Source organism: Python bivittatus, unplaced genomic scaffold, assembly GCF_059951505.1.
Source record: "Python bivittatus isolate LINGU-HERP-01145 unplaced genomic scaffold, Pbiv_v1 ctg000980_np1212, whole genome shotgun sequence".
Classification (NCBI taxonomy): Eukaryota; Metazoa; Chordata; class Lepidosauria; order Squamata; family Pythonidae; genus Python; species Python bivittatus.
The window spans coordinates 27,563,360-27,579,965 of record NW_028277125.1 but is presented as its reverse complement, the minus strand read 5'-3'; the positions used below and the strand labels follow the sequence as shown (position 1 = coordinate 27,579,965).

Here is a 16,606-nt window from a genome sequence, read left to right as displayed (position 1 = left end):
ATGGCAAGAACTTTATTAGCCCTTGCATTATTGCACATTTCATTATAATGTCATTCTGTATTAGGCTTTACATTTATAGATACCCAAAATAGTTCATACACTCTGATAAATGCAAATTTCGACACATAAGTTATCAAGAATTTTAAAGCTGAATTGTTTGTGACACAAATGTGCCTTTCTGCACTGCTGATGAGGAAATTGCTACTGTAAAACCTCAACGTGCTTCAGAACTGCCTAAGAAAGGAATAAAGAGAATCAACAGAGTGGCAGGATGCAACAGAGTAAGCATTTCAGGAACTTGTTAATAGGCAGATTATATTTATTGTCTTTTTAATACTTATATAAATATGTTTATATAATAAATACATTTTATTTATATTGGTAAAATATATATTATATTCATTTATATTTATTGATCTGGTAAGACCCCACCCCAAAAACAAACAAGATTAAACTTACTTCCTTTTAAACTCAATGATAAATGATGCTCAATATTGTATTAAGCAGGTCCAAATTTCCTCTGTACATTCCTACTGTTCTTTTGTCTATGACAGTGAATGAAGTATCCCTAAAATACATCCTACGTTGTAGGATCAAGAAAACATATTCTGAAACATTTGATATGCTGGACTGCTTTAGATAAGATTCTCCATTTTGAATAGTTTATTTCACATGTGATCATGTATATGCCCAATCATCAAGTCATTTGTGCTCATTATTAGTAAATATCAAGACAATCTTATGAATAATCCAACAGTGATTGAATTCTGAAGGCACTCATTGCTCAACTGCCTGCCAAAAAACAACATGCAAAGACCTTCCTTCCTTCCTTCCTTCCTTCCTTCCTTCCTTCCTTCCTTCCTTCCTTCCTTCCTTCCTTCCTTCCTTCCTTCCTTCCTTCCTTCCTCCCTTCCTCCCTTCCCTCCCTCCCTCCCTCCCTGTTCATACTGCAACAATAAAAAACTTTATACAGTTCAGTATAAAACATCTACTGTACATAACATTAAAATGTCCACAGTATTAGTAATTATTATTAATAGTTAATAATAGCCCACATACATCCTAAAAATGATTGGAGGAACATCCAAAAACCATCCTATAATGGTGTAACCCTAATTAAATAGTCTAAAAGGCCTTTGGAAGACCTTCATCTACTCCATCTTTTGGAAGGCCGTTAATGTTAGGGCAAGTCTCATCTCAAGGAATGAGAGAGGGCCATGACAGAGAAACATTTTGTTCTAGTGTCAGCACCCCAGCATAATGCAAGTTGTCCTAACATATACTTATTCAATTTTTTTCTTGTAAATCTCAAAAACAAAAATCCACAACTCTCACTGCATATGGTTCTTCATACTGATCTAGCTTTAAAAAGTTGCCTGGGTCTTAATCTAAATTTGTTTTATAAAATACTAAGTTATAGGCACTTCCGTAATGAACTCTATATTAAATAGTTGGAAGATTCAACAATCCCCTGACTCTCTTTTTTTCATTCCTCTCTATTTAATCTTTCCTGTACTTACAAAAGCACAAAGCAGATTGCCTTTCCTTGATATAAATTGCTTTTCACAATTATTTATTAGCAACTCTTTAGAAATCTCTTTCTAATCAGCCTTTCAATTCTTTCTTGAAATAAGGTACTTGGAAGATTGAACACAGTACTTCAAATAAAGGAAATGTGCAGGATGATTCAGTTTATTACTAACCAAGTCTTATTGGCTTATTGGGTAGATAACAAATGTTTGTAGCAATGGTTACAAAGTATGGGGTAAATTAGGATGATTAAATTAGATACTCTCTTGTGTTTCCAATGACTAGTGAGCTTAATCACGAACAGAGAAGAATATGCATAATTCTTCTCTAAGTGGGGCAGAGAAATTATGGCTAGAATACTTAAAATGTCCATGGGCTCTAGAAATGAAACTGGGAAGCTGCATGTGGCTCACAAGTAATATTTTGCCTATTTTGGAGCTCTAACATAATCTAATACTGTAATCTAAGATAACACAAGTGGACAACCTTTCTGTAGCTGAGGCCATACTACTTGGCTTCTGAAGGCCAGACATCGCCAATGATTGCATAACTTCAGTAAAGTCATTATAGACATACAAATAGATGTATGAATTATGCCTCAAATATTAAACATGGTACATTAATGCGTCTCAAAGATTTTTCTGTTACACTTCTATTATTTTAAAAAGTTTACAAAGGTGTCAGCATTGAAGACTGAAAATGTCCAATTATTTAATAATCCCAAAAGCTAGCATTATATATATATAAAAATACCTGGCTGGAATTTTGAAAAATGATTTAAAAATGCTTTTGTTATTCCTACCATGTGTTCTCCTTATGTATTTATATGAAAGACTCTGGTGGAATTTTTCTTTTCTGTTGCATAAATTCTACATACTTTAAAGTCATTTAAACAGACTAGTGTTCCCTTTCAATCTAGTACAACACTAAGTGCTACCCACACACTCTATAGGCCAAAACAGATTCTTTAATCTACTATTTAATTAAGAGCTATTTTGGAAAGACAGAATGGAGAATACCAGTGAAACGGCAGTAGCAACCTCAATACCAAAGCGTCATAATGAATTTATGATAAATTTGGTAAATTCAGAGTGTTGTGCTGGGTACAATGTGCTACGGCTGTTACACAAAGTATGAAAGCTATGAGGAACAGGTGGACATTATAAACTCAGATGAACCTAGGGACTACACAAATTTGGAATCATTCCTCATGATCAAACTATAACCTGTCCAGTAATATTCATGGCAATGAAATCATGTTGGCTTGGAATTTGGGGAAGGTTGCTTTGCTAAATTATGACTAGATCTGAATCCAGCTTTCGATAAATAGCATCCTTCTGTGACAGAAAGCAGCACTGAATGGATGTCCTTTGCTCCAGGACGCAATAAGGGGGAGTGGAACAGATTGTTTTAGAGGATGAATGGAGGAACAATCACAATTGAATAAAAGCTAAACTAGAAATGCAATCTGAATGAAGTCATGGGTGAAAGTGATGAGGTGGGGACCAAGAATGCTCAGGCTAGACAGAATTATCATGGAACAAATGTTCCGTACTTTAAAGGCCAGGGAAAGAATGACCAAAAGCCTATTGACTCAAAAGGACAGGAAGAAAGAAAGCCTTAGGTTTTAAACCTTGGGAGATACCACCCCCCCCCCACACACACAAACTGCATTCAGCAGTAGGCACATCTCAGTGTATATATTACTTTTTTCTTGAATTCAGTGAAGATCTAATCTAGCTGTTTTGAATCTGTAATGCTTTGTTAGCTGGTTCATGAATTGGGGGGCTGAATTTCTGAAAGGTAGAGATTTATTGCTGTGGCCGTTATGGAGCGTGACAGAAGATAATGTGTGGAATCCTACAGATCCAATGAGTTCTAAATATGCATTTACAGTATATAAAATTGTACAGAAAGGAAGAAGGGAAAGCAGCCAAGAAGCATGGAACACTTGCTTTTCTTTATGACCTTTCCTAGTATGAATGTAATCAATGCCTGTCAAGATATATGTCAAAGTTTTTGCTTATCCAGTTTGCTATAGGCATTAGGAAAAAGCAGTACATGTATACAATATTTTATATTTTTTTCATCAGGTATATTTCTAGCAGCCGTGTGATAAGCAGAAATTGACAGATGAAGTTTATCCCATTACTGCACTTCATAATTCAGATCTGTTGATTTCTTTACGTTGTATTATGTAGCAATGCAAAAGCTTGGTCAGAAAAATTCAGAAATTAAGATATGGGTGCTCAAATTTTAGAGTTATGTTTGTCTGCTTGACAAAGTTACTGTGTTTCTGAATCTGTAACTTTCAATTTTATCTGAATTGCTCTAAGTATCACCTTAAGAAGGCAAAGTGTTAACTTGTATATTTGCATTCTTAGTTATTATTTTAATCAATCTAGATTCCTTTCACTCACATGATTCCTAGTCAAATTCCAATGTAATTTACACTAATAATGAGATTCTTTTAGGAAGGGTTAGTAATTGCCTGACTAGGTAAGATTTTAATTAGCAGCTATTATGCCTTTCATACCAACAGGAATGACGCTCAAAAAGCAAAATATTCTGAGTACAAAGTGAAGCTTATTTAAAGTGACTTAAAAAATAAAGTGTTAGACATAAACAGGGGGAGGAAAAAGCTGTTTAAAATGCTTTAGGCACAATAAAAGCAAAGTTAAGCATATTCAGTGTTGTAAGTGAAAAAACAAGAGACTTAAAAAGAAACTACGGATGAATTGATTAAGTCAGTGCTTTGAACATTCAGTACATTTATGTCATATTTAAGTCCATGGAGTCCTTGGGGTTCTCTGAGCTTGGTTGTTTTCTTCCAAACATTTTGTTACCTGGCTAGCCTAATACCCTAATCAAAGAACTACCGGGGGCAGGGGAGGGGGACACCCCCACCAACACTGGCAGGGCAGGCCACTGTATATAGACTGTATACACTGTATCTGTAAATAGAGAGCAAACCTCACTCCATTCTATTAATTGGTAAATCCCGAAATCTTCAGTTCATTTTTATCCATTTTCATCAAAAAGTCCATATAGGGTTTCCAGTCTTTTATAAAAGCAGTTGTTCTTTCCTCCCTAAGCAAACAAGTCAATTTAGCCATTTCTGCAAATTCTACCATCTTCACAATCCATTCCTCCATTGTGGGTATTTCTATATTCTTCCATCTTTGTCTGTCTGTCTGTGTATGTTTGTTTATTTATTTGTTTATGAGATTTAGAGGCTGCCTGACTCCAAAGCAACTCTGGGTGGTTTATACTAATAGTAGGAGAAAATAAAAAGACAGCAGTAGAAAGGAACTTCCATACGTTTGGAAAAACGTGCTCCCTCAAATAGAAAACATAACCAACAGGGTTCTACAAACACCCTATTCAAGGCCTGGAAGAACAGCCAAGTTTTAAAGATTTCCAAAACACCATCTGAGTGGGTGCTACACAGACCTCTGGTTGATAGATACTGCTAATACAACCTGTGATCAGGAATTCCATTGTTCAGCTACGTACAGTATGAAGGAGTATTAGGATAACAGAATCATAAGTCCTATTTTCTACCATAGGCTTAAATCAATCAGACATAATTATTGGAGTCTAACATAACTGAATCAAAAATCACCATTTGAAAACCTCAGCAATTTTCTCTCAGAAGTACCTGATATCCCATGGCTGTTTGTACCAAGAGAGTACTGTCACGGTATCATTACATTAGTTCCTGGTTGCCTCTTGGCCAGCTAGTCAGCATAGGTGTAGTCAATCAGTGTCTGGGAGATGTGTTCGGTGCTGCCAGATTTGGGAATAATTTCTGTTATGGAAACTTACTATTTCAGTGCTCTTTCTAGGTTTTTTTTTTTTTTTTTGAGAACTAGGTATTCAAAATGAGTCAGTTTGGAGGGTGGAGGGTCCAAACCTTTCTGCACCATTTCCACCATTACAATATTCTTCCTTCAGGTAAGATTAATTAAACTGTACATAGTATTCACAGTATTCATACTGCTGCCCCATGGCATTGTAATATTGGAAATTTTGATACAAACATATCGCTTAGGCTAACCCTAATGGAATAACTGATAGATAAGATTAGCTAGTTGTAACCATTGAGCAATTACATACCATAGCTTAAATAACAGGAGAAATTCTGTCATATACTGCAGTAATTTTCTCTAAATGAAAGTAAAAGGTATGCTGTACAATAACTAAGATCTTACAAGTATTCATGTGAATTTCAAGTGGAGTCATAAATGTATTTCGTGGCTTACAGTGCAAATGTATTCCTTTATTTCAGGGAAGCGAAAATGAAGAATTAGTTTTCCTTTCTTTGTTCCTTTCTTACCTAAACTTTACTTGGTTGATTTCTTTAAAGTCCTGTACAGTTTTGTCCATATGAATTGTTATTAATTACTTTAAAGGCTGAAATAGAAGGATTATGACCTGACTTCTCTGTCTTTGCAGCTAGAAGTTAATCTTCCATAAGCCAACATCTGCAATAGGAAGCTTAATTTTGGGGTTATTTGATATATTACTAATATATCAAAATATATTAGGAAAAAAGTCCTTTTGTGTTATCTTGTATTTGATGATTTCTCTCTTCCTAGAGAAATCCTTCAAATTCAACAATTACAGTATATATCCATTACTTGTATCCAAGTAAAATTGCCCTTTTCTCTGAGGTTCATAAATAACAAATACATCTTTTCCATAAAAAACTTTTCAACAGATATAAATTATGCAATTTGAAGTTACAAATAATTTCCATAATTATAAATTATCAGTGATCAATAATGATTTACCCTATTTATCTTAGACATAAAAGAAAATTAGTATTACATATAGGGGTGTGTGTGTGTATAAAATGAACATCATATTCTCACTTATTTCAGTTATATCCAGGGCCGTCTCTAGGCTAAGGCCGAGTAGGCACCAGCCTAGGGGTGGCAAATTTTAGGGGCACCAAAATTGAAAAGCCTTCTGAAAAACACAATAAAAAAGGGAAAAGCAATAATGGCACACTCTGTGAGCCAGCACACCTGCCGGGGGGAGGGGGGGTTGAAATGTGGAGTCCTTGGGGTTCTCTGAGCTTGGTTGTTTTCTTGCAAATGTTTCATTACCTGGCTAGATAACATCTTCAGCACTGAAGATGTTATCTAGCAGGGTAACAAAACATTTGCAAGAAAACAACCAAGCTCAGAGAACCCCAAGGACTCCACAGTTCAACCCTGAGCTACACATATTCTGTTCTGAGGGTTAAATATACTTTTGCAGAATTGTTGCCATATGACAACAATGGTTGCTCATATAATTAAAATTACTTACTGTGTAAACAGGGTGAAAATGTCCAAGAAAAGAAGAAAAATGTCCAGGGCTGAAAATCATAAGTGTAAAGCTAAAAAACTCAATGAAAAAAAGAAACAAGAGGGCACCTTTTTTAAATTCCAACAAAATTGGAAGATGAGCTAAACCATGGGGTGCCAGAATATGAATTTGCCTCGGGCGCCAAAATGCCTAGAGCTGGCCCTGGTTACATCAAGAAGACTGTTTTCAGGCTAAATACCTGCCAATGAACGGACACCATCATGCTTGATTTGCTCATGAGTGTGAAAGCTACCCAAACTTTTCACAGGGCTCAGAGTGAATAGGTGTAGCATCATGATTTATTTAAGAACATATGGATCAATTCTGATAAAATAAGAAATACCATGCCATCCAGCTTTTAGTGATTTCAAAATCTCTTTAACACATACAAAAACAGTGAAGCTAATTAAGATATGAAAATGAAAATGCCCTGTATATGTAAAATATATTATTCTGAAACTAATTGGAAAAATTAAAGCGTATTCTATTTGTGGTTGGAAGAGGTTAGAGTTGGCAGATCTACCACTTCTCACACCTCCAGCCTGATCTACCTCACTACAGAGAACCACAGAGATGACCTATGTGACTATGTGACAACAGTTAGAAAATGATTTAAGCCCAGGATAGGAAGAAAACATCAGAAAGAAACTCAAATTAGTTCCACCTTAACTCTTAGAGATGAAATGCTGTCAGGCTTTCAAGATTCTGTTGCTATGGCCTATATCAGTAGAGATTTAGACATTCTTGTGGAGTCTTGTTTCCTGATACAGCCTGCTTCAAATGGCTGATACTCACAGAGTTATGGAAGAGAGGGATAGTATATATGGTTCTGTGAACTCTTAGAGAAAAGGAGCTTTTGTTCCTTTTATTGTTAATACTGTACATTATTATGAATTTGCATGCATTTCTCCATTCTATAAGTGAAGCATGTCTACATTCAAGTTTGCAGTTTCTGCAAAGTGGTTTAATTTGCAAGATATTTACTTCTCTGCAGCCAAAACATAAAAGAGTCTTGATTTTCCACTCCTGAACTGTTCATAAAACAAGTTCTACCTCTTTTCAAGTCTTTGTCCATAGGATGACACTGACATAGGATGAACCTATAATAAAGGGCAGATTCAGTTCAAGATCATAGGAATATATTCCTTTTGATGGTCAACTTTTCTTCCACTGAAACACAAATGCATTATTTGGATAAGCAAGATAAAAGCTTTCTCATAAGACAGAGCACAAAAAGTATCTTAAGTTGTCAACACATTATGTTTTATCTATACTCAAAACAAGGAAGAGAATTAAAAAAAATATTTTTTTGGTAGATTAAATAGGACAAAGAGTACAAGTGTTTCAGGCAAAATAGAATTCAGACTAAATCCAAGGAAGGCATCTTTGTTACAAAGTAAAAACTGAATACAAACAAACAAACAAATCCTAAATTAGATACTGTGACATGAATAATATTTAACTTCCTAAACTATAAAATATATAATAACTCTCCATACTGAATATGGTTACTTCAAAACTGGCACCATTCTAAAATCAACTTTACACCTGGTTATGATGTGTCCAGGAGCTTATGACTTTAGTTTTTTTCCTAAGGATTTTTTTGTTCCACTTGAAATGTTGGGAGTATTCCTAAGCTTTTACATGCATAAACAATTGCACTCACATTTGCAGATCTGCTCTTCACACTTTGCATCCAGAAGATGCAGCATTTTCTAACTGCATCTGGTGCTAGATTTTAGAGTTTCTCAGAATAAAACAGAATAAAACATTGCCAGTATCTCCCCAAATTTACAGATAAATTGGGAAGCTCCAAAAACTATATCCTAACCATAATTCAGATGCGTTCACAATTCTGACATAAAGATAAGCAACACTGTCTCATGAATACTCTACAAGTTTTATCTCATTTCTATAAATGGGGTAAAACAACAGTGATAGAGGACATCAGAAATAATTTGGGAGAAGGTAAAAGAACTATATAAAGTCTTTTCCTAGATTCAAGGATAAACATTGTGATACCTGAAGAAAACCATATAATAAATTATTAAGCCACAAAAATATTAACATAATTTTAAAACAGAAAATAAAATTCCTATAGATGTATATCTGAACAGATCCATCCTTCTTCTTCTTGGGTGCCCAGATCTTGTTAGCTTACAATGCCCATAGCAATATTCAAGAGTAAAAATTAATACAAACTAAAATAAAGTAAGAAGAAATAAGAAGAAATAAAAGAGAAAGCTAAAGTGCAAAAAGGAAAAAAAAAAGGTAGAAGAAAAATAGAAAAGAAAGAAAAAAGATATGAAGTGGCTTCCAATCTTCTTTACAGCAGTTATAAGTACAATTGTAGATTTACCTCTTTCTCTAAAGTTATATCATGACTCTCTTCTTTCTATATCTATCTAATCATCAAAACCATAGATCATAAGTTCATTTTTTTCTGTTTTATGCAAAAAGTCCATAAGGGAAACCAGTCAGTAATAAATGTAGATATTGTCTTTTCTCTAATCAAACAGGTCAATTTGGCCATCTCAGCAAGTTCTATCTTCACCAACCATTGCCAAATATTTCCATCTTTGTGCATAAAATAATCTTGCTGTAGTTATCATATAGAAAAACAAAGTTCCATGACTTTTTTCCAACTGTTTATCCATCAGTCCCAAGAGGAAAATTTCTGGTTTCAGTCCCACATCATATATAGAAGGATGGTATACATCATGAAAATAATAAAAATATGGATTGGTTCATTGATTATGTGCCATCAAGTCAGTGTTGACCCTTAGTGACCACACAGATTTTCTCCAGGAAAGTATAGATTTGGAGGGGACTAAGAGGATATCCAGTCCAGTACCCTTTCATCCATCCATTATAACTTAACATTTTCACCATCCTCTCATAGATAAATTGAGCTAAATTAAAATTATTCTAATTTTGGACATTGCTACTTTAAGACTTCAAGCAAGAGCTTACAGGACTCAGTAGAACTCTGAATTAGATAGAAAACTAAAAGCTATAGGAGAAAGATTTCAGTTTAGCTCTTTTTATTTTCCAGTGCCTTCAAGCCATCCTTGACTCTTGGCAATTGCCTGGACAAATCCCTGCAGTTCCCTTGGCAACATTTTTGGAAATGATTTGCCATTGCTGCCTTCTTAGGGCTGAGTGAGAGAGCAACGGGCCCAAAGTCACTCATCTGCCTTTGTGCCTAAGGCAGGGCTACAACTCATACTCTCCCAGTTTCTAGCTCAGTACTTTTAACCACTCTACCAAACTGGTTCTCTAGCTATGTTAGTCCTGAGTTAATGGGATTTTTATGTGGACATGTAAAGATGTGAATCCCCACTTATAGATCGAATCCAACATTTATCTGCACATAACAATCCAGACCATAGTGTATCATGAACAGACAGCATGTTTCCTTAAAAGGCAACCAGTTCAAGTAACACATGAAGATATGCACTACAAGGGAACAGCCATTTGATTTCTTGCAAGTATCTTTATGCCAGAATCACCTAATTTAAGTGGTATAAAATATTTGCAATAAATAAATGGATAAAATAAACTTGATCAGACTTACGAGAAAAAAAAATTCCTATCTCTAAATATCATCTGGAGAAAGGCTAGGCACAAAAGCTTTCCTTTCTTAAATAATGCATGATGAATATATTGCTTAATGCTTCTGAGTTCCACAGGCAAAAATTCATATTATTGCTAAAAGAAGGACAGACAGATTGCAGAAACATTTCATTTGGAAGATTGGTGCGCCTCTAAGGAGCTGGAGCTTTTTCCAGAATGAGATTTAACATATGAAAATGCTTAGAACTGTCAGTCCTGGCAACAGCAACATGAACTGTTAATATCTTCAGGGATTTAGGCATAAAGTTGTCAGTGGCAGCAAAATGTAAAAAAAAAAAAAAAAAACCTGTTAAAATGAAAATACAATTGTACAATAACGGCAGGGTAGTGGTTGTGTTAAATAATATGAAGGAAAGATTCATCCTTATGAAGGAAGAAAGGAGAATCAGTTTATTAGAATACAAATTGTCCTCAGTTCAAGAGCACTTTGCAAATTATTATCAAGCATATACAAATTTGATCTGAAACACAGAATCTGGGGAATCAATTAGTGATAAAAAGCCTACCATAAATTCTCAGTTATGTACTGCTTAATATTGCAGATTAATCCAGCCATATGACTTCCATCTGCCTATTCCAAGCATTATGAGGGGAAGCCAGAAATGAACAAAACATTATTCAGGAGTCTTTATCAGAGATTCTGCCATTCTTTCAGAGAAAATCCCTCATCAGGTCTTTCTCAGATTCAAATGACATGTTTGGTGGAATTCTGAATTTCTATCCTTTACTTTTTGTTTTAAAAAATCAGATGTATTTTACATTTTGAAGAAGGCAACAAAAGAACACAAAAGAAGTTTAGTTGATCATACATTATCCATCCAGCACATATTCTGTATCAGTAGTGGCTAACCAGATACCATAGGAAAACTCATAAGCAGGACATTCTCTGCATATTTTCTAACATCTGGCATTTAGAAATATACCATATCTAATGTACAACCAGATTAACTAAAAGATATAATAATATAAAGAGGAACAGCTTAGTGCGGTGTTGTGTAATGTTTTCCCCTCTGGATCATTTGTCATCCCACAATGCAGAAGTAACACCTGGAAGTTCCAGCTACCTAAGGCCCATGAAAGCCTTGTGGGAGACCCCCAGAGCCTCTTCAAAGTTCCTGCTATATGGAAATGTTTAATGCATCACAAAGGGAAAATTATTAAATACATGAAGCCCGTTCTATCTACTCTTCTAATTCATTATATTTAATTACACATTATCAGTTAAATCAAATCAAATCAAGCCAAATAATATCAATTTGGGGGTTTGTTCTAGCCCTCCCATTTTTTGGACTGCAAATACTGACATGCCATTCAAAAACCAAGTTTGGCTTTTGTCTGATCAAGGTTGCATGTCCTTACTTTAATACCTTTCCTGAGTTTGGAGACTGCTGTATTGTTTGTAACTTTGGGGAAGAGACAGGGTGCAAGAGACACTTGTACTTCACATAAGCCCCTCCCTCCCACCTTCTTTGAAATGGATAGAAGCACAGATTTCACGTCAATGCCACATCCTCATCTTTTCAATTTTCTGCCCGTATTGATATAGACTATTCTATGTCCTTCTAAACCTCCACAGTCAATGAGTTCCATTCTGAAGAAGAAATAGGATCAGCATGGGCCTCTAAAGCCTACTCTGATCTACTTGGTATTCATTTTTAAGCCATTCTTTTTCTTTATTCTGAACTGCAGATTAAATGTTTGCTCTGCCTGGAAGTGCAGTATGAAGCCACCATGTTTTAGATTAACTTATTTCTAACTAGAGGGAAGGATGTTTTTTGGCTGCTCTTGCTTCATTCAGCCTGTCTTCAAAGGGGCCAATGGCTAGGGATGATGGGAACTGAAGTCTGACACATTTAAATGGCACTGGATTGGGGAAGGCTAGCTTAAGCCATGGTGGGAATATCCACTACATTCAAAAACCTATTAGCTCACAATGATGTAAAGCAGTAGTTGAGTGGACTGGTTTGAAACCAGTGGGAACAAATGGACTAAAATAAGCTCAGGTTTAAGGCATTATGGTACAAGGATCTAGGTTCTTGGGGATACACAGCTTCCCCCATCGAACTACTAAAGTCCATTCGACTTCATTGGATGTTGACTTTATCTATAAATTAAATAATAATAATAATAATAATAATAATAATAATAATAATAATAATAATCTAATACAGTTCATCTGCCAGGGAAGTCTCTCTCAATATATCTCATTGGCTGCATGTCACTTGGATCATCTACTGGATCCTGCACCACCCTTCCTTGGAACTTACTATGCCTCATTTTTAAAATTAAAATAATAAACAAGTCTTTTAAAAGAACATCAGTGCTATTAATTTGTTTGTATTAATATAAATACACTTTTACTAAGTTAAGTGTACCAAGCCTTATTCCATATCACTGTTTTGAAAAGTTGTACCCTTCAACTTTTCCCAATTTCTGGGCTTCCTTTGAACTCCCAGCCATTATTTCTTTTTCATACCAACAACATGATTTGATTTCATACAGTATTGAAAAGGAGAAGTTCTAGTTACCTTATCAAATTTATCTATATTATTTTCTCCCTTGGTGAATATTTAGGGCTAACAGAATAATAGGATACTTATGATCAAAACCATACCATATTCTGAAGAGCCAAGCACTTTCTGCTTTGGTTGTGCTTTTATCCAGGTTATTGGCAGCCTGCAATAATATTGAAAATGAAGATGATGACGATGATGATGATGATATTGATAATCATGCTCTTTTCAATGAAAGATGTTCACATTTTACAAGCAAACATCTTTTAAAAATGTAAATGATTTAAAAGGACAGTTAACAGTGCCCAGATACAATTTAAAATACAGCTAAAATATAGCTACAACTACCTGTCATTTATTTATTTAGAACATTTATATTGCAGTGATCTTCACCTATGGAATTCAAAATTATTTACATTGTGTTTTGGAATTTCTTCCACCTAGGCAATAACCAAATTATCTTAGCTTCAGCAACATGACTGCTTGATGTAGATCTCTTCTGTACAAGCTCTCTTAAATATGCTCTTCTTCTGTTCCCATTTATTTTCACTTCCTGGGTGCTTGTAATGTCCTATCTCTGAGTTACACCTGGACTGGCCTCTGGCAATGTGAATCATGGATATGTGATTTTTGCTAAGTTTCATGTTTTCCTCCTGTGATTGTGAGAAGATACTTCTTTTGAAATAAATCCTGATTTCTAAATTTGCTGCGTTGTGTTTTTCTTCTACTGTATACTTATTGATACCACAGATTATCCAGCTGGGTAAGATCCCAAATTTCTCATCTTGCTCTTTCCTGCTGAACAAATATGCATCTCCATTATATGATCTTTGTGCTGTAAAGTTCATTTTCTCTTGTTAATGTCATTTAATCTTATTTAGTTTATACGGGCAACAATTACTAGTATGCTGTGGGCAGCTTTCCAAATATTTTGGGAATGGTTCTGCAGTGTACACCATATGCACAACAGTTGAGTTATGGACCCTTATTTTGATTTCACTGATTTTCTTTTGGATTAAAACGATAGCCTCTTCTGTGCAGTCTTATCACCCAAACTGTTCATGGATATTTTATGTTATTATTTTTAGAGAAATTAAATCTGTTACAATATATTTATAATGTAAACTAATAAAGGACATGTATGTGGTATAAGGCAAATAACATAATTTGATAGATTTTTATGCAATGAACTATATCCAGTAGAAATGAGTAATGATCTTTAAGTTCTTAGCACAGCATTGACTTTCTAGAGTGAAAAAACCTCCAATGTTTGTCTTTCCTTTTACTCTGAGGGGATCTCTGATCATGTGAACCTTATCTTTTCACAGCAGATCATGTTTTGTTCACACTTCTTTGGGTCATACTTGAGAACAGTGGTGCAAAATATACAGCCTGCCAGTGTCTCCTCTTTAGCTGCTGGACTTCCTGTCAAATAAATGGGGTACAAGTGTTGACCCTTTTTTGGTGCTTTTTTTAATGTTGCTTTGGGTCCCTGGAGGAAAGAACAGCAGCCTCACAAATAAATGCAACCAGAATGGTTGTATTGAAGTGAATGGTTGGTACAAGCATTAGTTAGGAAGTTAGGAAGTCAAAACCTGGGTGCCAAGGTCTGGATTTGTAATAAAAAAAATCAGAATGGGGGTGGGTGGGGGAGGTCTAGATGGAGCAAAGAGTTGGAGATCAGGGAGAGATAATGTGTCTGCTATTTGACAGTTTGGAGTCAGTGAAGAAAGTTATAACTAACAAATTCCAAAGTAAAAGATGAAACTGAATAATTAGGAAAAGTATAAAGATCTGTAGAGTTGGATGCAATAAAAATACATGGGGAGGAAGGAATGGAGCAGAAGTTTAGCCTGGTGTCATAGCTGGGAAGAAGAATTAAAGGGAAATAGAAAACAGCTAAGAGATAAGGAAACAAGAGACAAAGCTTTAAAACAAGCAAGAATGTTTATAGTAAGCGGGAAACAAAAAAAGGAGAAAGCACAGATCTTTTCTCCCTGCAGCACCTTGGTCAGACAGGGTTTTTTTCTCTGCTGCAAACGGGATAGGAAGTTTACAGGTGCAAAAGAATAAGGAGGTTCAATTGGCAGAACTCAGCCAGTGGAGGAGAGAGAGGCTGACAGCTTCATCAGCAGGGAAATTGCCCAGTCAATTATTTGGAGGATGACTGAGGCTTACAAGTGCCAGGAGAAGCAGCATCTGTTTCAGGTGGATGAAAGAGATTCCCCGCAGAAGAGATTTAAGGTACCCATTTCAGCAATGAAAACCATAAAAGATGGGTCCTGGCCCTACCTGCTTTTGAAATTGTATACTCCAGCTTTAAATGAAAACATTCCTGCAATAATAAATCTTGGTCTGCTGCAGCCTTTTCCAATCAGGGAAACTGTGTAATTGCACTACACCTGTATTGATATCCGGCTGGGAAACAATGTCCCTATGTGCAACTGTATGTAAAGCAAAAGCTCTTACTGTTATAAAGGCATTTTTTTAATCTTCTACATTTATTGAAGCAAGGGTGTTCTTGGTTATTCTGGGCTTAGGGAAAATACGCAAACGGTGGTCAGAATTCTGGCAGGGCAGTCTGTGGTGTGACAAAAAAAATCACTAAAGGGAAAAAGGGCACTGAAAAGCTGTACAGGTAGTCCCCGGGTTAAGAATGTCCAGTTTACAGATGACCCATAATTAAGAATGGAGCCTATTGTAGCAAAATTCAAATTAAATCCACAATGATTTGAATTAATTACACAATACTACTTACTTATATAGTATTATACAATAATACTGTTCTGGCTTACATACAAATTTGACTTAAGGACAGACCTTGGGAATGGAACTCGTTCTTAAACTGGGGACTACCTGTATTTCAAAATACAGCACTGCTGAATTTGCAAATATTTGTGGTAATAAAATACACTATGGTGTCCTGAAAAAGTTATAAAAATAATGCTTGCAATAAAACATTTAATGAAGTAAGACTAGCAGTTATTCTTAGAAACACATGAATATATAAAATCAGTGAAATGGCTCTTATACATTTAGTATATCACAGAATCCTGTGATTAGAGGCTTCATGTAGATCTTGAGGATGTTGGCTATAATTGAAGAGAAGACAGAAGTTTATTCAGCTGCAGTTTCACAGGCAATAGACAGTCTCTTTTCTGGGGCAATTATGTGGAGAATCAGGAAGCTTCCAATTCTGTTTAACAACAGCTTGTCCTATTGACCAAACTAACAAATTGTGGTTAACATGAATGCTGACTAATATTATCTGAAACAAGCCATCTTAAAATCTTGTTTCAGAAAAGCAAGAATTATAATTATCTATAGTCTGTTGGTTCAGATGTTATGTTAAACAAAAACTTAACATATTACTTTTCTTGGCTGTGCTGAAGGACTGGAGGAGAACAAAGTATGTATCAGATTAAGGTTTACTTAATCTTGTTCATATCATATTAAATTATGGTGATTTGCCAATCTGGATAGTGAAATAAATTGCACTCATTCTAAAATATATTGTTTCAAGGTGGTAGTCTGCCACAAAAGCCAATGGACTGAAGTACACTTAAGTT

General features: G+C 35.2%; 1 protein-coding gene across 1 annotated transcript in view; it reads right to left on the bottom strand.

Annotated features, from left to right (window-relative positions):
• SLC9A9 (solute carrier family 9 member A9) overlaps positions 1-16,606 on the bottom strand; it is a 249,281-nt gene that overhangs the window by 38,566 nt on the left and 194,109 nt on the right. Inside the window, exon 14 of the mRNA XM_088131845.1 lies at positions 13,121-13,200. Coding sequence (XP_087987971.1) covers positions 13,121-13,200 — 80 coding nt within the window. The remainder of the gene's footprint in view (positions 1-13,120; positions 13,201-16,606) is intronic.